General features: G+C 41.3%; 2 protein-coding genes across 4 annotated transcripts in view; one reads left to right on the top strand and one right to left on the bottom strand.

The window, feature by feature from the left end:
* Positions 1-23,100, bottom strand: part of LOC121004158 (proline-rich protein 9-like) — a 93,830-nt gene extending 70,730 nt beyond the window's left edge. Inside the window, exons 1-3 of one of the 2 annotated variants that reach the window (XM_040436297.1) lie at positions 22,935-23,100; positions 22,321-22,392; positions 19,319-19,531 (exon numbers count right to left, since the gene is read on the bottom strand). In XM_040436297.1, the coding sequence (XP_040292231.1) occupies positions 19,467-19,531; positions 22,321-22,392; positions 22,935-23,040 (243 nt within the window). In that variant the 5' untranslated portion in view covers positions 23,041-23,100 and the 3' untranslated portion in view covers positions 19,319-19,466. Of the gene's footprint in view, positions 1-19,318; positions 19,532-22,320; positions 22,393-22,934 lie in introns of those variants that run through there. The other variant, XM_040436298.1, reaches the window with a different exon arrangement.
* Positions 4,988-7,861, top strand: LOC121004157 (cornifin alpha-like). Of its 2 annotated transcripts, XM_040436296.1 has the most exons (4): positions 4,988-5,255; positions 5,286-5,334; positions 6,265-6,303; positions 7,785-7,861. In XM_040436296.1, the coding sequence occupies exons 1-4, from the start codon at positions 5,067-5,069 to the stop codon at positions 7,838-7,840; spliced, it is 333 nt and encodes a 110-aa protein (XP_040292230.1). In that variant the 5' UTR covers positions 4,988-5,066; the 3' UTR covers positions 7,841-7,861. The 2 variants fall into 2 exon arrangements, with proteins under 2 accessions (XP_040292230.1, XP_040292229.1); XM_040436295.1 differs by having other exon boundaries at positions 4,988-5,334.
* Positions 23,101-24,383: the final 1,283 nt, after the last annotated feature.

Raw genomic sequence — 24,383 nt, 5'->3', positions numbered from 1 at the left:
CGCAGAGAGAGGAGTCTGAAGAAGAGGAGTCAGAGGAGGAAGGTGGCTTTGAGGAGGTGGAAGACCAACCACAGCAGGCGTCCCATGGGCTTGTTGTCACCTTTCGGGGACCCTTGGTGTTGTACGTGGCTGGGTGGAGGAAGAGACCTTCAATGACGTCAGTGAGGACAAGGAACGGGACATGGCTAGCTTGGTATCCAACCTTGTGCAAATGGGGAGTTTGCGGTTGTGCAAATGGACTGTTTGCGGTTGTTTGCGGTGTGTTAAATGGGGAGTTTGGTCTGTCAGAGTTTGCTCTGTCACTGTGAAGCGGGTGTAACCCTTACACTACCTGATCGATACAACATCATACCTGATCGTATACACACACTGGATGTTTTAAAGCACGTTATTGCAAACAATTTAGGAATGTTAGGTGATTTATGTCCTTCATGGATTAAAACCCTACTCTGCGTCAACTACGTAATTTTCCATGGGAGTTTTGCCATGGACCCCCCTCCGGCATGCCACAGTCCAGGTGTTAGTCCCCTTGAAACAACTTTTCCATCACTATTGTGGCCAGAAAGAGTCCCTGTGGGTTTTAAAATTTGCCTGCCTATTGAAGTCAATGGCGGTTAGCCCGGTTCGCCTGTTCGCGAACGGAAAATTTTATGTTCGCGACATCTCTACTATAGGCCAGTAAGCCTGACATCAATAGTGGGGAAATTTATGAAAACCATACTTAAGGAGAGGATTGTGGAACATCTAAAATCCCATGGATTGAAAGATGAAAAACAGCATGGGTTTACTTCAGGGAGATCATGTCAAACTAATCTTATAGATTTTTTGGATTGGGTGACTAAAATAATAGATGGAGGAGGTGCAGTAGACATCGCTTATCTAGACTTTAGTAAGGCTTTTGATACTGTCCCACATAGAAGGCTTATCAATAAATTGCAGTCTTTGGGCTTAGACTCCCATATTGTTGAATGGGTTAGGTAGTGGCTGAGGGACAGGCAACAGAGGGTTGTAGTCAATGGAGTATATTCAGACCAAGGTCTTGTTACCAGTGGGGTACCTCATGGATATGTTCTGGGACCCATATTGTTTAATATCTTTATCAGTGAAATTGCAGAAGGCCTCGATGGTAAGGTGTGTCTTTTTGCAGATGACACAAAGATTTGTAACAGGGTTGATGTTCCTGGAGGGATACACCAAATGGAAAAGTATTTAGGAAAACTAGAGGAATGGTCAAAAATCTGGCAACTAAAATTGAATGTTGATAAGTGCAAGATAATGCACCTGGGGCGTAAAAACCCAAGAGCAGAATATAAAATCAGTGATACAGTCCTAACCTCAGTATCTGAGGAAAGGGATTTAGAAGTCATTATTTCAGAAGACTTAAAGGTAGGCAGACAACGTCATAGAGCAGCAGTAAATGCTAGCAGAATGCTTGGGTGTATAGGGAGAGGAATTACCAGTAGAAAGAGGGAGGTGCTCATGCCGCTCTACAGAGCACTAGTGAGACCTTCTTTGGAGTATTGTGCTCAGAACTGGAGACAATATCTCCAGAAGGATATTGATACTTTGGAGACAGTTCAGAGAAGAGCTACTAAACTGGTACATGGATTGCAGGATAAAACTTACCAGGAAAGATTAAAGGACCTTAACATGTATAGCTTGGAAGAAAGACGAGACAGAGGGGATATGATAGAAACTTTAAAATACATAAAGGGAATCAACAAGGTAAAAGAGGAGAGAATATTTAAAAGAAGAAAAACTGCTACAAAAGGACATAGTTTTAAATTAGAGGGGCAAAGGTTTAAAAGTAATATCAGGAAGTATTACTTTACTGAGAGAGTAGTGGATGCATGGAATAGCCTTCCTGCAGAAGTGGTAGCTGCAAATACAGTGAAGGAGTTTAAGCATGCATGGGATAGGCATAAGGCCATCCTTCATATAAGATAGGGCCAGGGGCTATCCATAGTATTCAGTATATTGTGCAGACTAGATGGGCCAAATGGTTCTTATCTGCCAACACAATCTATGTTTCTATGTATTTGAATGTCTCAAAAGCACATATTTAATGCTAGTGCACTGAGCTTGCATAAAATGGCCGCCACCGCCCACCTAACTAACAGACGGATAAAAAAAAAAAATTCTGTCACTGGGCTCAGAGCAGGGTAAAAAGATTGTGCACTGCACCCACACAACAAACTCTATGTAGATCGCTGGGTTCAATTGCAGTTCTGATTAAAGTTTCTTTCCTATTCTCTCCCTCACAGGCTCAGCATCCTCTCCCTACAGTACTAAGAGCAGAGTGACGTGCTGTGCTACATGACTCCAGCTTATATAGAGGCTGGGTCACATGCTGCACTGGCCAATCACAGCCATGCCATAAGTAGGCATGGCTGTGATGGCTTCTAAGGGAACAGAGTTAATCGCTCTGAAGCCTTTCAAAAAGCGCCATTAACTCGCTGAACACCAAACCCAAACCCAAACTTTTACTGAAATGTTCTTGTTCGGGTTCGGGGTCCAAAAATCTGAGTTCGTGTTTACTCAACCCTAGTTCTTACCTCTCATGTAGAGCAAATAACTTCTGTATAGGACGTTCCAACTTGAGTGGAGTAGTGAGACATGTTCTTTTTTTGTCAAGTATTGAGTCTCGTATTTGTAACAACACTATTCTTACTAGTGTGTCTTCATCCTTTTGAACTTCTAGAACTTTGGCCAATTTCCATTGACTTCTAGGTAAATCTTCTTATTTTACTAATACTATGTCACCAACTTGGAAATTTCTTCTGGGTGTTTGCCATTTACTTCTTAGCATAAGATTGGCTAAGTACTCTTTCCTCCATCTATTCCAAAACTGTTCTGATGGTTGGGAGTTAAAGGGTCCAAACTTGTTGGGTCGTTGATATTATCAACTGTAAGTGGACGACTGTTAACAATAGACATTATTTCATAGAATAGGGTCCTAAGTGAAGCATCATCTATTCTTCTGGTGTTCTTTTTCATCACACTGAACTTCAAATTCCAAGCCGCATGAGAAGCATTCATATGAAAATCACTAACAAATATTCTGTTATTTTTTCTCTACCAATCTCTTTAGAGCTTTCTTCAATTCATTCTTTGCTCCGTCAAAATTAGATCCTTGGTCAGATCTAAGCTCTCTGACTGTACCTCTAATGGCTATGAAACATCTTAAGGCATTGATAAATGCATCAGTAGACATATCTTCGAACATTTCCAAGTGAATCGCTCTGGAACTCAGACATGTAAATATTAGTATCTCTTGTACTCCTTGCGGTTCAGTTTGGTGAGGAATGGGCTAAAACAATCCATTCCACTATAAAGAAATGGTGGTGATGGGTTTACACGATCTGCCGGTAAATCTGCATTCTTTTTTCATCTGTAGGTCTACGTGCCATTCTGCAGACTACACATCTACTTATATACTTTGCTATAACTTTGCTCATTTTCACAATCCAGTAACCACCAGTCACGAGGGTGTCAAGAGCCACGCCTGACTCCGTTATACCCGGGGTCAGGAAGTCGCAGCGGGTCGCTGCGCGCTCTATGTCTAAAGACAGTGCTGTTTATTAATGGTAGCTTTCTGGGTTTGCCTTGCAATCCTTTTTGGCTCACTCAGAGATCCGTAGCTTCTCCTCCTCAGCTGTTTCTTGTCCAGCGATCCCAACCTCCTTATATTCCCATCTCTCACTTCTCTGGTTGCCAGATATAAAGCTTCCTGCCTGGACTTCTATACTGACCCACTGGAGCTGTGTAGCTGTGTTCCCTGGTTGTTGTTCCAGAACGTTACCCTCCGGATCCCTGTTGGGCCTTGGTGGTCTGCTGTTGTCGCCCACCTGGTATTATATGTTTGTCTGTATTGTCTGTCCTCTCCTTGGTGTTTTCCTCTTAGTGTCAGTGGTGCGGACTAGTGATCCCACCGCCCTGTTCACTACATAGGGCTCATCTTAGGGAAAGCCAGGGTTTAGGCACGTGATCGGCGTACGGGTGAGGAACCCATCTAGGGACGTCAGGGCAGTCAGGTGCCAGCCGCATGGTGAGTCACGGGTCACCATCTTTCCCGCTCCCTTGGACAGGGCCTTCCCATTTCCCTCCCTTTGCGTGACGCCGGTCATTACACCACCTTCTCTCAAACAGCTTTGGGTAAAGCTTCTTCCTTGATGCAAGGATATGTTGTGGTAGTGATCAATAATCAATCTTGTGAAGGTCGGATTTTTGGGTAGAATTGTTGGATGCTTCACTCTGTTAGGTAACGATGCATTTCCCAGTCTCCCTCCCACCTTCAGTATACCATCCTGCAGAACAAGATTAAGCTTGTACAATGGGTGGTTGTTTGGAACCCTTTTAGGTTCTTCTCAAAGTCTCTTCAACTCTTCACTGTAGAATCTCTGTTGAATGAGTCTTATGACTGTTTCTTCAAATTTCATTTTTTCTTCTACATTCAATTCCTTTTTTCTGATTCCCTTTGCCAAACGTTGAATTCGAGCAACTACAATTATGCTACTGTCCATTTTGATAAAATTTGATAATTTCAGTGATTTCTTGTCTTTAATAAATATGTTTTGAAACACAAAACTGATACTAATGACAAACCTTGTTGATTTTTAAATAGCTCAGGATGGAATTTGCTATATGTGTCAGCAAAATACAATCACATCTCCCTAACCTATTATTTATCTAGGCTCTTCCTTCATTTACTCATCCTAAAACTGGATCTTATTCATACAGTATTTAGGCACATTATTCAACAGGTGTATTCAAAATACCAGGATTTCTAAATCATTAGCCATAAAAGCACATTATTCTAGGATGTATATGACATGAGCTGTTCTCTTAGAAACACCCAACTACAAGAATATAATTATATGACAATAAACATTCTCTCAGTAATATCCTGATTTTCCATCTTGTAAAAACTAAAGGCGGTTTTGTTTACGCATGCCACACAGCATACCAAATTGTGTATATAAAAGGAAACTTTACAAAGGATCACTACAATCAACTGCAAATCTTCATATCTTGTGCTGTCCTAGGCAAAGATCACAAAAGCAAACATGTCTGGAGTTAAAGGAGGACATCAGAAAGCCCAATGCAAGGACCCGTGCCAGAAGCAGACAATCTGCCAGGATCCATGCCAGAAGCAAACCATCTGCCAGGATCCATGCCAGAAGCAGACTTTCTACCAGGATCCATGCCAGAAGCAGACCATCTGCCAGGATCCATGCCAGAAGCAGACCATCTGCCAGGATCCATGCCAGAAGCAGACTTTTTACCAGGATCCATGCCAGAAGCAGACCATCTGCCAAGACTCATGCCAAGATCGTAAGTAATACCAATATAAATTGAAGTACTAATTAAAAGACAAGAATCATAGTAGAGACTTCTTGTAGCTTATCAAAATATAGAAGGTTACATATTATGGACATTTCAAAGCATAAATTGTGAATCTTTTTATTTATTACTCATGCACATGAATGTATTTTGCGTCCGTGTCCATTCCCTTTTTTTTTCTTTTGCAGTTCATATGCAGAACCATTCCCTTCAGTGGGGCTGCAAATTTTTTTTTACACCACTCACTCTAATTTAGAAAAGTGGGTGTAAATGTAGGTGTGCTTAGCTATGTTATTTGGTTTTCTTACAGATGTATCTCTGCAAATTTGAAGTCCAGTTTAGCGTGGCATAAAAATCTGGGTAGCTTTTCTAGACAAAAGTTTAAAGATGGGTCAAATTTAACAGACAATTTACAAGTGTACGACATACCAAAAAACTGTAAAATACACAATTTGCCATTTTTTGTCACCTCGTCCCCCTCCCTGAAAAAAATTGAATAACAGTGATCAAAATGTTGTATGCTCTAGACCCAAATATAAAAAAGTTAGGGCTGTCAGAAAATGGTGATGCAAAGAAATGTAGATTTTTTTCAAAGGTTTTTATTTCTTTAAAAGTAGTAAAAAAATATATTGAGCTGCAGAATAAGGACATCATGTAATTTTAACCCTGTAATATCTAAACCCAAAATATCTTGGCGGAATTGTGTGTTTTTTTCATAGCTAACCACACAAAGAATTTCTTTCCCCTTTTTACATTACAAGAGATGATAAACTAAAGGGAAAACCAAAAAGGGGCCCAGTACTTAAGAGGTTAAATATGGAAAATAATGTGAAGGGATACTATATTCTATTAGAAGTAGCCATTCGGTTATTTAACAAGGCATATTACATAACAGCTACTAACATGTATTGTTTCTTTCAGCCTGCAAGCCTATACAGCAGTGCCAAGGATATCAAAAAGGTATATACACTATAGATCATATTTAAATTTATATAAAATGATTAATTCTACTCTAAAAGGTGATATTTTACTGAGAAAATGTTTTATTTTAGGATGTTTCCGTTATGTTGATTTTACTATTTGTACTATATATTTAAAGACCAAATACCACAGCAGTTATTCATAGGATAAGAATAGCATGAGTATTTCAATTACAATAGTAAAACATTTTACAACAGTAAAAAAAAATTAAAGCTTAGATTTTTTATATTTTTTAAAATATTTTTAATTAACTCTTTTTGAGCAACTTAGTAAAATGCTGAGGGATGAGTACACTTTCTCCTAATGTATTTACTACAATTAAAGCTACCACATACAGGTGAAACTCGAAAAATTAGAATATCGTGCAAAAGTTCATTTATTTCAGTAATGCAAATTAAAAGGAATTGCATTAATGCAGCTTAAAACTTGAATTTTGTGAAAAGGTTCAATATTGTAGGCTCAAAGTGTCACACTATAGTCAGCTAATTAGTCAATACCACCTGAGCAAAGGGTACCTCAAAATTGTGACTTTGGGGTTTCATAGGCTGTAAGCTATAATCATCCAAATTATAAGAAATAAAGGCTTGAAATATCTCACTTTGCATGTAATGAGTCTATCTCATATGTTAATTTCACATTGTAAGTTGCATTACTTAAATAAATGAACTTTGCACGATATTCTAATTTTGAGAGTTTCACCTGTAAATTCCATAATCTCACGGAGACTCAAAGTGCAGTTTCTTTTGGCTGCATAACTAGGACCCTACATTTTGTGATGAAGGGCTCGTTCCCATGAACGTTATTTGTGTTCCGTATATGGGCCGTTTTTTGAGTTCCGTATAAGGTCCGTATACGGAACCATTCATTTCAATGGTTTTGCAAAAAAAATAAAACAATGTACTCCGTATGCATTCCGTTTCCGTATTTCCGTTTTTCCGTTCCATTCAAAGATAGAACATGTCCTATTATTGCCCGCAAATCACGTTCCGTGGCTCCATTCAAGTCAATGGGTCGGCAAAAAAAAAACTGAACAAATAAAGAATGTACCGTATGTCTTCCGTATCCGTTCTGTTTTTGCAGAGCCATCTATTGAAAATTTTATGCCCAACCCAATTTTTTCTATGTAATTACTTGATACTGTATATGCCATATGGAAAAACAGAACAGAAAAATGGAATGGAACCGGAAACACTACTGAAGCAAAAAATGGAAGAACGGATACGTTAAAAACGGGCCGCAAGACACTGAAAAAGCCATACGGTCATGTGAACAAGCCCGAAACTAGAGCAGCCAAAGAAAACCCACTTAAACCCAGAATCCATCCATTCTATATACTCAAGTAGCATCCTGGTTGGAATAAAATATGAATATTTATAGTTGTTTTATATCACTACAATTAAAACAGTGTATAGGAATGGAGTAGATTAAAAAGTAATATAAATGTTTATTTTCCTTGACAGATCCTTGCAACCCCTGTGTTCCTGATCCTTGCCAGTCTCAAGGAAAATATTACTGAAAGGACAAACCTGAGGCCATAGAGGAAGCAATGATGCCTTTGATGTTAATAAGAACTTATATGCCTTAAATTATAAATGTAACTGAAATATTTTGCTTGCTTATCAATAAAAGTTTTCTGTTGCAAAATGTATTCTCTGTTTTTTTTTTACAATCATATTTTATAAAGACAATACCTTTTTATATTCCTTGGCAGAGCAAATGGATGTTAAAGGGAGGGGTCCCCAACTCCATAAGAGCACATTTCATTCTGGTGAACTTGAACTGTTCATGTATTATATTGGTGGCCATTAGAGATGAGCAAAAATTGATTCGTTCATCAGAGTCCTTAAGCAGCGAGTGACAGTCCCCACTCATGAGGCTCTCCCCTACCACTTGATTCACAGGATTAGACAATGGTCCAAGCCCAACAGCCTCACGACCATCTAACATATTCTAGAAAAATATACTACAATTGTGGCTACAGAAAAATTCCATGATTTGAAAAATGGAGTAATAGTGATCAAAAAGACATATGTACCACAAAAATGGTAACAGTAAAAACTACAGTTCATATTGCCAAAAAAAAGCTTTCACACAGCTCTGTAAACTGAAATATAAAAAGTCATTTCTGTCAGAAAATAGCGATGCAAAGAAAAGTATGATTTTTATAAAGGTTTTTTTTTTTAAACAAAAAAATCTAGACAAGTTTGGTATTGCTGGATTCATATTGAGCCACAGAATCATGTCCTCATCATTTTTAGTGCACAGTGAATGCCGGGATGTTAAAACCCAAAACATTGGTAGAATTATGTTTTGTTTAATCAATTTGACCTCACAAAGAATTTATTTCCCGTTTGCCAATAAAAGACATGTTAAATTAAATGGTACCATTAAAAAAGACATCTTGTCCCATAAAAAAAATAAGCCCACATGGCTATGCAAATAGGAAAATAAAAAGGTATGTCTATTGGAACGTGGGTTGGAAAAAACAAAAATGCAAAAACAAAAATGGGCCCGGTGCTTAGCAGCGCTGATGTGTGTAGGAGCATGTTGTCAGGAAAGTAGGATAGGGAACTTCAAGGCAAAGGGGGCAAAAACTCTGTGAGGTGGCACAAAAGTGTGCATAACTACACTGAGAGGGAACATATCTGCACATATCTGGTCATAACTACAATGAGGCGGCAGTGGGAACATATCTGGTTTAACTACTGTGAGGGGCACAAAGGTGGGCATAATTACTGCTAGGGAGAAAAAATATGGGCATATCTACTGTGAGGGGCACAAATGTAGGCATAACTACTGTGAAGGGTCTCAAATATGGGCATAACTAGTACTACTATAGTGGGCACAATGATGGGATAAATACTGTGACAGGCACAAAAGTGGCATAACTACTGTGAAGAGGCACACAGATGGGCATAACTATTGTGACAGGCACAAAGGTTGGCATAACTACAGTGAGGGGCCGCAAGGAGGACATAACTACTGTGAAGGGTCCACAATGTGGGCATAACTACTGTGAGAAGGGCACATTTTAGGCATTTATGTAAAGTAGGCACAATGTGGGCATAATTATTGTGAAGGGGCACAATGTGGGTATTAGTACTGTGTGGTAGCACTAAGGGAAAATCCCTAGATTACCTGGTTATACATTGGGATGGCTCGGTCTTACAGGGCCAGCACAGTGCCCCTTCGTAGGTATTTCCCAGGTAGAGTCACCATCCCTTCCTGATGTGATTATTATTTTATCTCTATCAACACAGGGACCTAGTTCCGGATCCAGATGACATTGCACCAATGCCAGTGATACCTTGCATGAGGTAAGACCAGTTGGGTCTTTTGTTTATTGCAAGAAGTATTTGTGACACCATGTACCCTATGATAGATTTTATTTGGTGGGTGAGTATAGTTATGCATTGGGCAGAGTTAGAGCAGTGGCTTAACTACCCCCTCTTTATGTAAATTTGAGTTGCAGGGAAAGGTGGGGGGGGGGGGGCAAATCTAAATCCTTGCGCCGGGTGCAGAAAAGCTTAGCTACACCCAACAGTGGCAAGACGAGGTCTATTCATGGGAATCACATGGAGGAGTGTGAAAATCCTCCAGAATCCAGGCTTGGTTCATTTTGACAAAAATGATGTTTTGGACACTAGTGGAGGACAACTTGGTCTGTGTGGGTGTCACCACTCCCCGTGCGGTGCTGAAAACCCTCTCTTAGATGCTACTGGAGCCTGGGCATGAAGGAAGATAGAGAGCGTGCTGTACCAGTCTGCCTGCCCAGAAATCCATAAGGTCAGGGAAATGGGTATGTGACAGAAACTTACAATAGTTTAGGTAGGGCTGAACCTGGGCGTTGAAGCGGGAGCTGTTGGCTAGCTGCCTGACCTCAGTATGGTGTGGCACATGGAAAAACTGCTCCATCATGTTGAGGAGACTGCAGTGGCTGCTGTTGCTGCTACTGCTGCTGCAGCTTCTGCTGCTCTTGACGGTGGGAAGGGGGTGACTCTGCCAGGTGTGGAGAGGGGCTTCCCTTTCAGACACACCGGCGACAGGCGTCTGCTAACCAAAGGCTGCGACAAGCTGCATGTACAGAGTTTCCAAGTAATAATGTTATTTGTCCTCCCTTTCTGCGAGAAGAAAACATTCCGCCAATTTCCCCTGGTAGTAAGGGTTTAAATAGCACACCAAATGCTTGAAATAACTTCTTTATTAACTTCCACTTTTCTTCATATGTAAAACTGCCGCCTCCGCAGCAGATAGTCCATGTACAAGACACATGTTGAAAAGATATCACAAAATGGCGGTATGCATAAGATGGTGGTTCAACTGTTTAATCTTGGTATTCAACATAAAATGGTGGATATATTTCTCTCTTCGGTATCTGTACTCTCACTTTGTTATTTAAGTATTTTTTGATCTCTCTGAGAGGTATATCTGAGGTCTAACTAATAGTTCTGCTTGCTCAACTTGGTTTGCAGTATCCAATTGCTTATGATCTGGTATGAGCAGTTTGCAGTTTGTATGCAATTTGTATGGAATCTGGTTTGTATGCTTGCAATTTGTAGCTTGCAATTTGTATTTGCAATTGTATGGTTGCAATTGAATTTGGTGGAACTGTAAGTAAACACACATATAACAGGTTCAGTATACAGTTCTAATCACAATACTAACAATATGAACATTATATAACTGGTTTATCTACCTATTTTGGCCTCTTGTTCCCATAGAACTCAGCTTTCAGTGGAGTGAATGTCTCTTCAGCTCCTGTCTATGGTGAAAAATGATTCTAGCAGCAGGGACTGGGGGAATTCCCAGACAGGCTGGGATTGGTAAAAACTCTTGCTGTGTGAGAAGCTGGCTGTGATTGGTCTAGACTTCTGTCCAGCAACAACAGATTAACACTATACTTTCTGTTGTTTCTGCTGTCACTGAGCTTACCTTACATTACTAAATTAATCTTAAAGGCATATTATCTTTTTCTCCTTCTGTGAACACAAAATATAACATTTGTATGGCATCCAAAACATGAAGTCATAGTAAATAACTCTGCCTTTGTCTTTAACACATAAACATAGGAACTGTATTAAGGCTATTGGCAGGTCTACCTGTATACACATATAAGCTATACTAGCAACCTAGGACAGGTCTTAGCTGGCCAGCTACACTCCCACTAAAATTACCTATAATTCTATGTTCTTAGTGGTAGGACTTGAACATGAATTTGAGGAATTTTCCATCAGGTTCTCACTAGAGTTGAGCGGACACCTGCATGTTCGTGTTCCACTGGTTCGGCCGAACTTCACAAAAAAGTTTGAGTTCGGGACCCGAACTTGACCCCGAGCCCCATTGAAGTCAATGGGGACCCGAACTTTTGAGCACTAAAATGGCTCTTAAAATGTCATGGAAAGGGCTAGAGGGCCAGCAAAATGTGGTAAAGAGCATGACAAGTGCTCTGCAAACAAATGTGGATAGGGAAATGACTTTAAATAACATAAAATACGTAAAAATAAAAAATAATAATCTTGATCTAGGAGGACTAGGTCCATATGGAGTAGGAGGTTGAGGAGGCAATGGATGTGGCGGTGTAGGTGGAAGCGGAGGTGGAGGAGGAACAGGTAGCCAACACTGATTTTTGGTTTTAATTAATTTTATTTATTTATTTTTTTGTTTAAATTAGGGTGCACCCCAAAAGATTGGGAAATATACCTTGTGATAACCCCCTCCAACCGTGCTAAACAAACATTTAGACAATACACTGGCTGCAGGGCAGGCCAGCACCTCCAAGGCGTAAAGGACAAGCTCAGGCCATGTGCCCAATTTGGAGACCCAGAAGTTGCAGGGGGCAGACTCATCAGTCAGTTCGTGTAGGCGTGTGCAAACATATTGCCCCACCATGTTGCACATCCTCTTGATGTTCACAATCAAATTGGATATCTGCTCTATCAACTTTCGATGTTCTTTTCTGCGCCTTCCATGTTGATCACAGTTAGCGGCGAATCAGGGTTCCACGCTGGAGAGGGAGCGTGAGAAAGAGAGACCACATCTTAGATCAATGGATGTATTTTTATTGTGATCGAGCAGAAATGTGGGAGAAGCTATTGAAATGGAAGAATTGAAGGTAAGGAGGGGGTGCGCGGCAATTACCCACTCCTGACTCGGGGAGGTAGTGACGATAAATATCAATACAGGACTCTTAAGATGCCCTGTTATTGGAATGATTAATAAAAAATTATAGGGAAGGTCACTGGGGTATTTTGGATTTGGAAACTTTAGACAGGAGAAGCCCTGCTGCCTTTTTGTTGACTCTAGATAACTTCTGCCTGATCGCACATCCCCGTGACGTCCAACATCCATTTGGATATCTTCTCTATCAACTTTCTATGTTCATTATTGAGCTTACCATGTTGATCATGGTTATCAGCGAATCAGGGTTGCACGCTGGAGAGGGAGCAGAAGGATCGAATGAAAGGGCCAATTAAAGACGATTTTACAAATTTAATTCCCTGCCACCTATGCAGAGCAAAGGTTTTTCATCAGCAGAAATGGGTTAATGTCACCCACTAATGGAACAGATGATTTTTTTAAATTTTATTCCCTGTCACCTATGCAGAGCAGGGGTTTATTCACAGCACAAATGGTAAAATGTCACCCAAGTATGTAACAGACAAATTAATGTTTTTTTTTTTTACCTGTCTACTAAGTAGAGCATGGGTATATCACACCCAAAAATTGGTGAATTTCACCCGAAAATGTAACAGACAAATTAGTGAATTTCTTTTACCTGTCTACTAGGTAGAGCAGTGGTATATCACACCCAAAAATTGGTGAATTCCACCCAAAAATGTAACAGACAAATTTGTGAATTTTTTTACCTGTCTACTAGGTATAGCAGTGGTATATCACACCCAAAAATTTGTAAATTTCTAACAAAAATGTAACAATTTTTTTTTTTACCTGTCTACTAGGTAGAGCAGTGGTATATCACACCCAAAAATTTGTGAATTTCACCCAAAAATGTAACAGACAAATTAGTGAAATTACATAAAATAAAATAGAATAAGTACAGATAAGAAAAAAAACTTGATTTATGAGGTGGAGGTCCATATGGAGTAGGAGTTTGAGGAGGCGGTGGATGTAGGTGGAAGCGGCGGTGAAGGAGTACGAGGTAGCCAATACTGGTTTTCGGTTTTCATTTTTTATTATTTTTTAAATTAGGGTGCACTCCAAAAAAGTGTGAAATATCCAGAATACAAGAATGAGTAACTGTAGTATAACAATGGCTGGTTAAGGCCGGTATACATGTTTATTCTGCTCAAGGTACGGACAAGTCCTGTGGGATCCATGCCTGGTTCATTTTAATGAATGTGAGCTTGTCCACATTGGCTGTGAACAGGCGGCTGCGCTTGTCTGTGATAACACCCCCTGCCGTGCTAAACACACGTTCAGACAATAGACTGGCTGCAGGGCAGGCCAGCACCTCCAAGGCGTAAAGGGCAAGCTCAGGCCATGTGCCCAATTTGGAGACCCAGAAGTTGAAGGGGGCAGATCCGTCATTCAGAAAGTGTAGGCGTGAGCACACATACTGCTCGACCATGTTGGTGAAATGCTGCCTCCTGCTAAGACGTTCCATATCAGCTGGTGGTGCTGGTTGTTGTGGCGTGCTGACAAAGCTTTTCCACATTTCGGCCATGCTAACCCTGCCTTCTGAGGTGCTGGCGGTGCCCCAGCTGCGTTGGCCACCTCTTCCTCCTCCTCTGCCTCGCCTTGTGCTTCCACTGTGCCCCCGCTGTCAGGTGGGAATGCCACCAGCACCGCGTCTACCAGCGTGCGCTTGTAATCGCGCATCTTGCGATCACGCTCCAGTGACGGAATTAAGGACGGTACTTTGTCCTTGTAAAGGGAATGCAGCAGCGTGGCCACCCAGTAATCAGCACAAGGTAGAATGTGGGCAATTCGGTGGTCGTTGCAGAGACACTGCAGCATGTAATCGCTTGTGTGTGCCAGGCTGCCCAGAGGCAACGAAAAGCTGTCCTCTGTGGGAGGTGTATCGTCTGTGTCCTCTGTATTCCCCCAGCCATGCACAACTGATGGTCATGAACTGGTCTGGGTGCCACCCTGTTGTGAACATGATTCCTCCTCCTCCATCTCTTCCTCCTCATCCTCCACCTCGTCATCCTACAGAACTGTGCCCTGGCTGGACAATTGTGTACCTGGCGTTTGTGGGTGCAGGAACCCACCCTCGGAGCCACTTGTGAATGACTTGCCGGAAACCCTATGAAATGATCCCTCCTACTCCTCCTCCTCCTGTGCCACATCCTCTTCCATCATCACCAGCAGTGTTTTTTCAAGGAGGCATAGAAGTGGGATAGTAACGCTGAGAATGGCGTTATCGGCACTGGCCATGTTGGTGGAGTACTCAAAACATCGCAACAAGGAACACAGGTCTCGCATAGAGGCCCAGTCATTGGTGGTGAAGTGGTGCTGTTCCGCAGAGCTACTCACACGTGCGTGCTGCAGCTGAAACTCCACTATCATCTGCTGCTGCTCGCACAGTCTGGCCAGCATGTGCAAGGTGGAGTTCCACCTTGTGGGCACGTCGCATATGAGGTGGTGAGCGAGAAGGCCGAAGTTACGCTGCAGCGCTGACAGGTGAGCAGCAGCAGGATGAGAACGCAGAAAGCGCGCACAGATGGCCCGCACTTTATGCAGCAGCTCTGATATATTGGGGTAATTTTAAAGGAATCTCTGCACCACCAAATTCAGCACATGCGCCAGGCAAGGGATGTGTGTCAAACCGGCTAGTCACAAAGCTGCTACGAGATTTCGCCCATTATCGCACACCACCATGCCGGGCTTGAGGCTCACTGGCACCAACCACTCATCTGTCTGTTGTTCAAGGCCCGTCCACAGTTCCTGCGCGGTGTGGGGTTTGTCCCCCAAAACAGATACATTTTAAAACTGCCTGCTGTCGTTTACCCCTGGCTGTGCTGAAGTTGGTGGTGAAGGTGTTATGCTGACCGGATGAGGAGCCGGTAGAGGATGAGGAAGCGGAAGCGGAGTAGGAGGAGGAAGCAACAAGAGGCAAACTAAAGTGCCCTGCAATCCTCGGTGGTGGAAGGACATGCGCCAAACTGCTATCCGCCTCAGGCCCAGCCGTCACTGCATTTATCCAGTGTGCTGTTATGGAGATATAACGTCCCTGACCGTGCTAAATGGTCCACGTATCCGTAGTGAGGTGCACATTGCCACAGATGGCTTTTCGCAGTGCACACCTAATTTTGTCCCCCACTTGGTTGTTCAGGGAAGGGATGGCACGCCTGGAAAAGTAGTGGCGGCTGGGCACGACGTACTGTGGGACAGCCACCGCCATAAGGCTTTTAAAACTCTCCGTCTACACTATACGGAATGACAGCATTTCAAAGGCCAGTGATTTTGAAATGTTGGCATTCAGTGCCAGGGATCGCGGGTGGGTAGGGGGGTACTTCCATTTCCGCTCCAGTGTTTGGGAGATGAAAAGTGTTGGTGGTGTTGCTGGCAGATCCTCTGTTTGCGGGGTGGCAAGTGGCACTGTCACTTCAGAGGTGGATGAAGAGGCCGAGACTGCAGCAGAAGAGGAAGCAGGAGGAGCCAGAGACCTTTCTTGGTTTTTAAGGTGTCTACTCCACTGCAGCTCGTGCTTTGCACTTAGATGCCTTTTCATGCAGGTGGTGCTTAGGTTGAGAACGTTTATGCCTCGCTTCAGGCTCTGATTGCACAGCGTGCAAACCACCACTACCACAAAGGCTGCAAAATTATGATTTTTGCCCTAAAAGGGTGTTTTTTAAATAGCAGAATAGAACTGTCACGAGAGTGTCAAGAGCCACGTCTGACTCCGTTATACCCGGGGTCAGGAAGTCGCAGCGGGTGGCTGCGCGCTCGATGTACAAAGACAGTGCTGTTTCGTAATGGTAGCTTTCTGGGTTTGCCTTGCAATCCTTTTTGGCTCACTGTTTCTTGTCCAGCAATCCCAACCTCCTTATATTCCCATCTCCCACTTCTCTGGTTGCCAGATATAGAGCTTCCTGCCTGGACTTCTATACTGACCCACTGGAGCTGTGTAACTGTGTTACCTGGTTGTTGTTCCAGAACGTTACCCTCCGGATCCCTGTTGGGCCTTGGTGGTCTGCTGTTGTCGCCCACCTGGGATTATATGTTTGTCTGTATTGTCTGTCCTCTCCTTGATGTTTTCCTCTTAGTGTCAGTGGTGCGGACTAGTGATCCCACCGCCCCGTTCACTACACAGGGCTCATCTTAGGGAAAGCCAGGGTTTAGGCACGTGATCGGCGTATGGGTGAGGAACCCGTCTAGGGATGTCAGGGCAGTCAGGTGCCAGCCGCAAGGTGAGTCAGGGGTCACCACCTTTCCCTCTCCCTTGGACAGGGCCTTCCCATTTCCCTCCCTTTGCGTGACGCCGGTTATTACATTATATCTGGCCCTTATTTTGTGTAGGTATAAAAAAGAAAGAAAAAAAAAACATTTTTCTTTCAACCTACTTAGAATCCAGTATGGATCCAATTGCTGCTTTGTCAAAGCAACTTCAAGGCCTGTCTTTGGAGGTGGCAGGATTGAAGGCGTCGGTCCTCCAGCAACAGCAGCAATTGCAACAGACCGCAAGCCCAGCGGTTGCTACAGGTAACCAGGTTGTTGCGGAACCCAAGGTTGCTCTTCCTGACAGATTTTCTGGGGGAAGAGACAAATTTGTGACGTTCCGTGAGGCCTGTAAATTATATTTTAACCACCTCATACTTTTACAATACTTTTTTTGTTATTAATCGAAATTTAACGTTTTTTTTGCAAAAAAATGACATTTTTCACTTTCAGTTGTAAAATTTTGCAAAAAAAACGACATCCATATATAAATTTTGCTCTAAATTTATTGTTCTACATGTCTTTGATAAAAAAAATGTTTGGGTAAAAAAAAAATGGTTTGGGTAAAAGTTATAGCGTTTACAAACTATGGTACAAAAATGTGAATTTCCGCTTTTTGAAGCAGCTCTGACTTTCTGAGCACCTGTCATGTTTCCTGAGGTTCTACAATGCCCAGACAGTACAAACACCCCACAAATGACCCCATTTCAGAAAGTAGACACCCTAAGGTATTCGCTGATGGGCATAGTGAGTTCATAGAACTTTTTATTTTTTGTCACAAGTTAGGTTTTTTTTTACTGTCTGGGCATTGTAGAACCTCAGGAAACATGACAGGTGCTCAGAAAGTCAGAGCTGCTTCAAAAAGCTGAAATTCACATTTTTGTACCATAGTTTGTAAACGCTATAACTTTTACCCAAACCATTTTTTTTTTTTACCCAAACCTTTTTTTTTTATCAAAGACATGTAGAACAATAATTTAGAGAAAAATTTATATATGGATGTCGTTTTTTTTGCAAAATTTTACAACTGAAAGTGAAAAATGTCATTTTTTTGCAAAAAAAATCTTTAAATTTCGATTAATAACAAAAAAGTAAAAATGTCAGCAGCAATGAAATACCACCAAATGAAAGCTCTATTAGTGAGAAGAAAAGGAGGTAAAATTCATTTGGGTGGTAAGTTGCATGACCGAGCAATAAACGGTGAAAGTATGCTAGGTCAGAAGTGTAAAAAGTGGCCTGGTCATTAAGGGTGTTTAAGCTAGGGGGGCTGAAGTGGTTAAGTGTTCCCTTTATTTTTTTGAGCAGTGTATTTAAAAGAGACAGACTTGGATGCTAGTGGGAAAAGAAGCTGTAGGAGTGTCAAGAATAAATCACAAAGTAATAAAGATCCTTTTACATAGGTCAAGGATTGGAGTGATTGTTAGGGGTGATAGTTTGCATGAATGGTTGTTTCCAGTAATTGCTGAGTGTGAATGTGCCACTGGTTATCCAATGGATAAGGAAACACTTGTTTATCAGGTTTTTGCCTTTTTTATGCGGCACATAAAATCATCATATGCCGGCAGCATATCTCCCTGTGCAAACTCAAATTGTGGTACTAACAAACAAAAAATTTAAATGGGGATGAGTGATCTCCATAGCAATCGTTCATCCCCATAGCAAGGACATAATTGTTGCAGGTAAATGCTTCTATGACCTCTGCTCAAGATTACTCAATTAATGTAAAAAAATGGTTCATTCCTGATTGTCTGTGCATTGGTCCATGTACTGTAACTGGGACTTTATAGTCCTCAAATGAAGCAGTCAGATAGCTATTAACCTTCATTGATGCAGATATGATTAAAACAGTTGTGGGAGGATGTAGCATTTAAACCTGCTGTGTTCCTGAGTCTTCCTGTTCAACTGCATATACAGTGTATGCAGCAGGCACAGGGGCGCACTACTCACGTTTCTGCCATCCGTCCCCGCTCCTCTTCTTCCAACTCTGGTAGTTCCATCCACTATAGGCCTTGGCTATTATGTCTGATTTGTAGGCTTCCAGACCTGCTTCATAGGGCAGAGGCGCTCTTGGCCTCTTAAAAGGCAACCATGTGCACATTCAAATTGCTAGTCATCCACATGTATTCAAGATGTTCTCCCCAGTAGGAGGGTTCCTGAGCGTTCAGATTCCTAGTCTCTAGTGACCAGAAAAGGTGTATTCCCTGCTTGACTCCAGCCTGACAGCTGACTCCAATTTCTGGTCACCTGCCCTGACCTTAGCCTATTTTTCAAATTGCCCTAGTGCTGCCCGCCTTGACCTCTGACTTGCTTCTCAGATTTGTTTGTACGTGTTCTGCCCCCAACTTCGGCCTGTTACTGGACCTCGAATATTGCCTGTTCCTTGGTGCTGCGCATAAATGTCTGTTATTGATTCAGTATGAAAATAAAATAAAATGAAACTGTATGCCACCTATGGTATCAGAAGCACATGGAGTTCCATAAAACGATCTTTTGTGAAACAGCTGCAGGAAGAAACTTTTAACGTCTCTCTGAGAAACATAGATCGGATCTGTGTTGGCTGAGGATGATCTTGTACCCAAATAAAACAAATGTATCAGCTTAAAATAAATGTTTTATTCAGTAGCAGACTGTATTACAGAGAGAAGACAGAGACTGGATTTAAGGATGGTAAATCAAAGAAGACTATTATAGAAGAACATGAGTGCAAGGAGAAGGACATTCCATATTGTACTATGATGTTTTCATTTATTAAAGGAGTAGCTTCCTTGATCCTGACAAGGGTTTGGACAGCAGGGATTGCAGGGATCTGCCAGGAAAGAGATAATAGTTTAGGACATGACAAGAATACTATATGTATCATTATGCATCTACCATAACCTAATCATGTGTCATGATTTCCATAAAACTTGTTGGCTTGTAGGATCAAACCATGAGTACATAGTACAGAATTGTCACATTGATTGTAGTGTCCTTTCTGTGGTCTGCATATTATAGTGGAAGAGAGTCTGAGCAATCCATACATACTAAATTGTTGGAAAAAATTGCATTCCGTGTAGTTTATTCAAATTCCTGTTAGCATTGGTTTAATTGTGTGCGAACATACATACAGAAATAGCTGTCAATCACTTATTGGGACCGACCACTGAACTCAAAGTTTCAAAATCAGCAGAGATTTTAATCAGTTACAAGTTGCGCTAAATCTGTTATCTCAAAACTGCTCAATTATTACCCTACATCATCCTGCCCGCACATACTGTAGGATATGATCTTCAACTTGTACTGTATACAGTTATGCAAACCAGAACAGTTTTCATATACTCCAATCTATTGTCTACATGGTTTGCAAATATAATTGTCATATGCTTTAACATATGTTGGAAAATACAGCATTATGTATCAGTGTATGTAAGTCACAAATAAACAGAGGAAAACTATAATGGAAAGGTTTGAACCTCTTCCGTGTTTTTTCCCAGATCTGATTTTGGCTTACCAATATTAATGCATAATACCAACTAAAATCCTGGTAATCCCCTAATCTATACCCTGTGTGACGGGGAACCATATAAGCAATTTTGTTGCAGTAGTAACGGAGGCGTAGGGGGAAGGGTTGTTGAGTGCTGCATTCATAGTGTCATCTGCCTATCCATTCGTAGGCTTACACAGGCTATGGAAACCTTCACCACTGTGCTGTAATTGTTTATGTGCTCCTGCACCACATAATACAAGAGAAGCACAACTTGTGAAGACATTGTTATGAAGCTTTTAAAGAGGTTGGTCACTTTCTATAAAAATTCCGAGAACCTGCTAACCTTGTGGACAGTAGCCTTGCTATGTCTTACCTGAGCTACCTGGTTCATTACCCCTCACTGCCCATGATTCCAGTCTGTAAACAGTCGATGCTGACAACTGGCACATCCATGGCAATCAAGATGATAACTAGGCTTTAGCAAATCAAACTCTGGAACCTAGATCAAACCTTGATCAAACCCGACTCCGGATTGCTCATTTTAAATTTCTTTAAAGATGCAGAAATTAATACCAAATTCATTCACCGAAGTCTTGCATGACTTCGGGTGAAACTACTTTTGCCTCCAAGGAGGCAATACATGTTAATGCTATAGAGAGACAGGTCAAACGAAGTGTTTCAAAGAATCGATTTCGGATTTATGATGTCAACACTAATGATGACAGTCCCATGATTAACACATAGCGTCACCTGCTTATATATTTTTAGGATTGTGCTAAAAGCATTCAGTTTAGTCACAGATACATGCAGTGACATTAGCACAGAACAGCATACGTCCAGGGCAGTGGTCTCTGTGGATGTGACCACCACCATCTTTATTACCTTTAATGCCTTTAATGCATGTCAGCATTCACCATTTCCAGAACAGATCTATGGGCAGCAGGGGACACTGATCTGGGGTTATCAGATAAAGCATGAGGAAGCTTAGGTTTTCCTAGCCTGGTGCCCACAAGATTAGACTGTTATAAGCATTTTCTCATTCGTTTCAGTGCCACCGCAGCAGTGGTGAAGCCATACACTGCTGCGGCTATTCACTGATTGGTTACAGTGGTTAAAGTGGTTACACAGGTGTACAACGCATCACCCCTCCAGGCAAATAATAATAAAAAAAAACTAAGTGGACCACTGGAGTGAGTGCAATACTGAGATGGCAGACGGTTTGTCAAGTAAATAATGGTTCTTAATCTGTTATTTTATGGTACTTCCCCTCTGTTTTCTGTTTCAGAAATCCCCTTTAATCCATGCTTAGATACCCATCAATCTGGGACCCTTTATCTAAATGTTTCTGTCTGTATGTGTACAATGTTTTAAACCAGATAACATATTACATTGCATGCTTAGTTCTGTTTCATCTTCTCTTTTGCAATTCCCAGTTACATAACAGCACTTAGGCTTCATTCACACAGGAGGCAGAGCAATAGGGCAAACTGTTCCGGCAGACAAGGTCTCCGGATCCACCGTAGCCAGATAGTGCAGAATGCCCGCCGGACCCCATAGACTATAGTGGGCTCTAGTGGGAATCTGATCCCTCCCCAGCATTTATGCCAGGATTTCGCTCGAAAAAATTTAAAGCATGTAACTAACTGTTTTTGTCTGCCCAAATCCTGGCATAAATAGAGGAAAGCAGCCGCAACCCTGCTAGATCCCATTATAATCAATGGGCTCCGACTCTTAATGGGGTTGTCCGGGTTCAGAGTTGAACCCGGACATATTACCATTTTCACCCAGGCAGCCCCCTGACGAGCATCAGAGCCGTTCATTCTCCGATGCTTTCCTTTGCCCTGCGCTAAATCGCGCAGGGCAAAGGCATTTTTGGGAGTTCCTGTGATCAACCGGGCTCTCCATGGGGCTTCCAGGCAAAGGGTTCTGCCCAGCAGTGAGCCCGGTGACGTCACCTGCACTGATGGGTAGGCTTTAGAGCTGCCCTATCCTTTAAAACGGCTAGGGCAAAAGCCCGCCCATCAGAGCCGATGACGTCACCAAATACCGGTAATTACATTTATTATAACATAAAAGTAAATGTCTTACAGTTTACATTTATTGTGTTTACTGCTGTAATATAAGCTTACCTTGCTTGTGGAAATGGTGTTGACCATGATGATTATGGTGAGAGCCATGATTCTGAATTTCAAATTTACATGCTAAAAATACACAGAATGGGATTAAATTCGTATTTACTGATGTATATTGTGCACAATTTTGTGTTACTTGTTTATACTGTGTATTAACAGACCTATTTATAAACTGGTGGTAATATATCAGAAAGCATGTCCACATTTATACACCATTTTGCAGTTTATACATGGACATAATCTATATGGATGGTTAAGCAACATTGGAAACAGTTAACAAGCTGGTCATCAGGCATGGTTCTTACAAATTAGCTGAGCTCCTATAATATAGTGGTTGATTCCTACATAATAATGCTAAATTTTATATGGTGTTTCATATCATTCAAATCACTAGAGGAAGAAGTGTGCAACCATTGAGTAAACCAAGGAATTCTGGAAGAATGAACATGTAAATCCATCACACCTGTGAATGCAGTTGTAAAAAGTCATATAGGTACTAATCAAAAAATTAAATCTATTTAAACTTTCATGTACTTTATATCCATGTAAAAACTATAAAGTACAGTTTGATAAAATTGATATTTGCTTTGGCTTTCATAGTAAAAACTTACTGTCTTGGCATGGATTTACACAGATAGGGACTTTTTGGCAGGGGTCTTTGCATGGATTCTGGCACTGGATCTTTTGGCCACATCGTCCTCCTTTGATTCCAGACATGATTGGTTCCTGGTTCAGTTGTTTTCTCTGGATCCAGAGATATTGAAGAGTAGAAGCTTTTTTTCCCCAATGATGTTTGATTTAAGATTACTCTGTTTATATAAGGAAGCTGGAATCAGGATACATTCCTCGTATGGCTGGTCATAGCAACATTTACAGGGTGCTTACATATACACATGTCTGCAATAAAACTTAATTTAATATCACATGGAACATTCTTTTATTGATACATGAGCTAAATTAATAGTAATATCATGACTAGACATAAATAATTACAGATAAAATGTATCACATACCTTACTTATTGCATGTGCATGGAACAGAGGAGTTTGTCACACCTTGTGATAATAATTAATACGTGCAAACTAGAGATGAGCGAGTTTCTTGAAATTGGTTTTGTGTTCAATTTGTTGATTTTATTTCTTTTTTTTATAGATTTTTAGCTAAATTGTTTCTACACAAATCAAATATGTTCCAATTGCTTATAAAATTGGTATATGACACCCTGAGATCTCCTAGGACTTTGATGTTTATATATTTTCATTATCTTTTTTTAAAAAGATTTCTCAAATTTTTGCTCTTTCTCACCGAGACAGACATATATAGCTAAATGCTTGTTTGACTCTGTTAACTAACAGTGTGTTTAAAAATATACTGCACCGTCACATGTGTTTTTTCATATTAGAATTATTTTTAAAAAATGTACCTTATAGGGGGCAGATAGTGTTTAAACACACACAGTGTTATGCAGAAAAAAGCATCACCACCTCCTCAGGCAGAGAGTTCCATAGTCTCACTGCTCTTACCGTAAAGAATCCTTTTCTATGTTTGTGTACAAACCTTCTTTCCTCCAGACACAGAGGATGTCCCCTCGTCACAGTCACAGTCCTGGGGATAAATAGATGATGGGAGAGATCTCTCTATTGACCCCTGAGATATTTATACATTGTTATTAGATCTCCCCTTAGTCGTTTTTTTCTAAAGTGAATAACCGTAATTTTGATAATCTTTCAGGGCACTGTAGTTGCCCCATTCCAGTTATTACTTTAGTTGCCCTCCTCTGAAGCCTCTCCAGCACTGCTACGTCTGCCTTGTTCACAGGAGCCCAGAACTATACACAGTACTCCATGTGTGGTCTGACTAGTGATTTGCAAAGTGGTAGGACTATGTTACCCCTTTTTGATGCAACTCATTATCTTATTGGCCTTGGCAGCAGCTGCCTGACACTGGTTTCTACAGCTTAGCTTGCCATTCACTAAAATTCCTAGGTCCTTTTCAGTGGCGTGCCCAGGGTGTTTGGCACCTTACTCTGCCCCCCCCCCAATACTTGACCACATACCTCT

Source organism: Bufo bufo, chromosome 6 (assembly GCF_905171765.1).
Source record: "Bufo bufo chromosome 6, aBufBuf1.1, whole genome shotgun sequence".
NCBI lineage: Eukaryota > Metazoa > Chordata > Amphibia > Anura > Bufonidae > Bufo > Bufo bufo.
The sequence above is the reverse complement of the archived record's forward strand: the minus strand, read 5'-3'. Positions and strand labels throughout refer to the sequence as shown.

What these genes read in the sequence shown, in the direction of transcription:
- LOC121004157 (XM_040436295.1), top strand. Translation starts at nt 5,067, where the DNA reads ATGTCTGGAGTTAAAGGAGGACATCAGAAAGCCCAATGCAAGGACCCG. An exon ending in CCAAGACTCATGCCAAGATC is followed by an intron (nt 5,335 to 6,264) that starts GTAAGTAATACC and finishes TGTTTCTTTCAG; the next exon opens with CCTGCAAGCCTATACAGCAG. An exon ending in GTGCCAAGGATATCAAAAAG is followed by an intron (nt 6,304 to 7,784) that starts GTATATACACTA and finishes TTTCCTTGACAG; the next exon opens with ATCCTTGCAACCCCTGTGTT.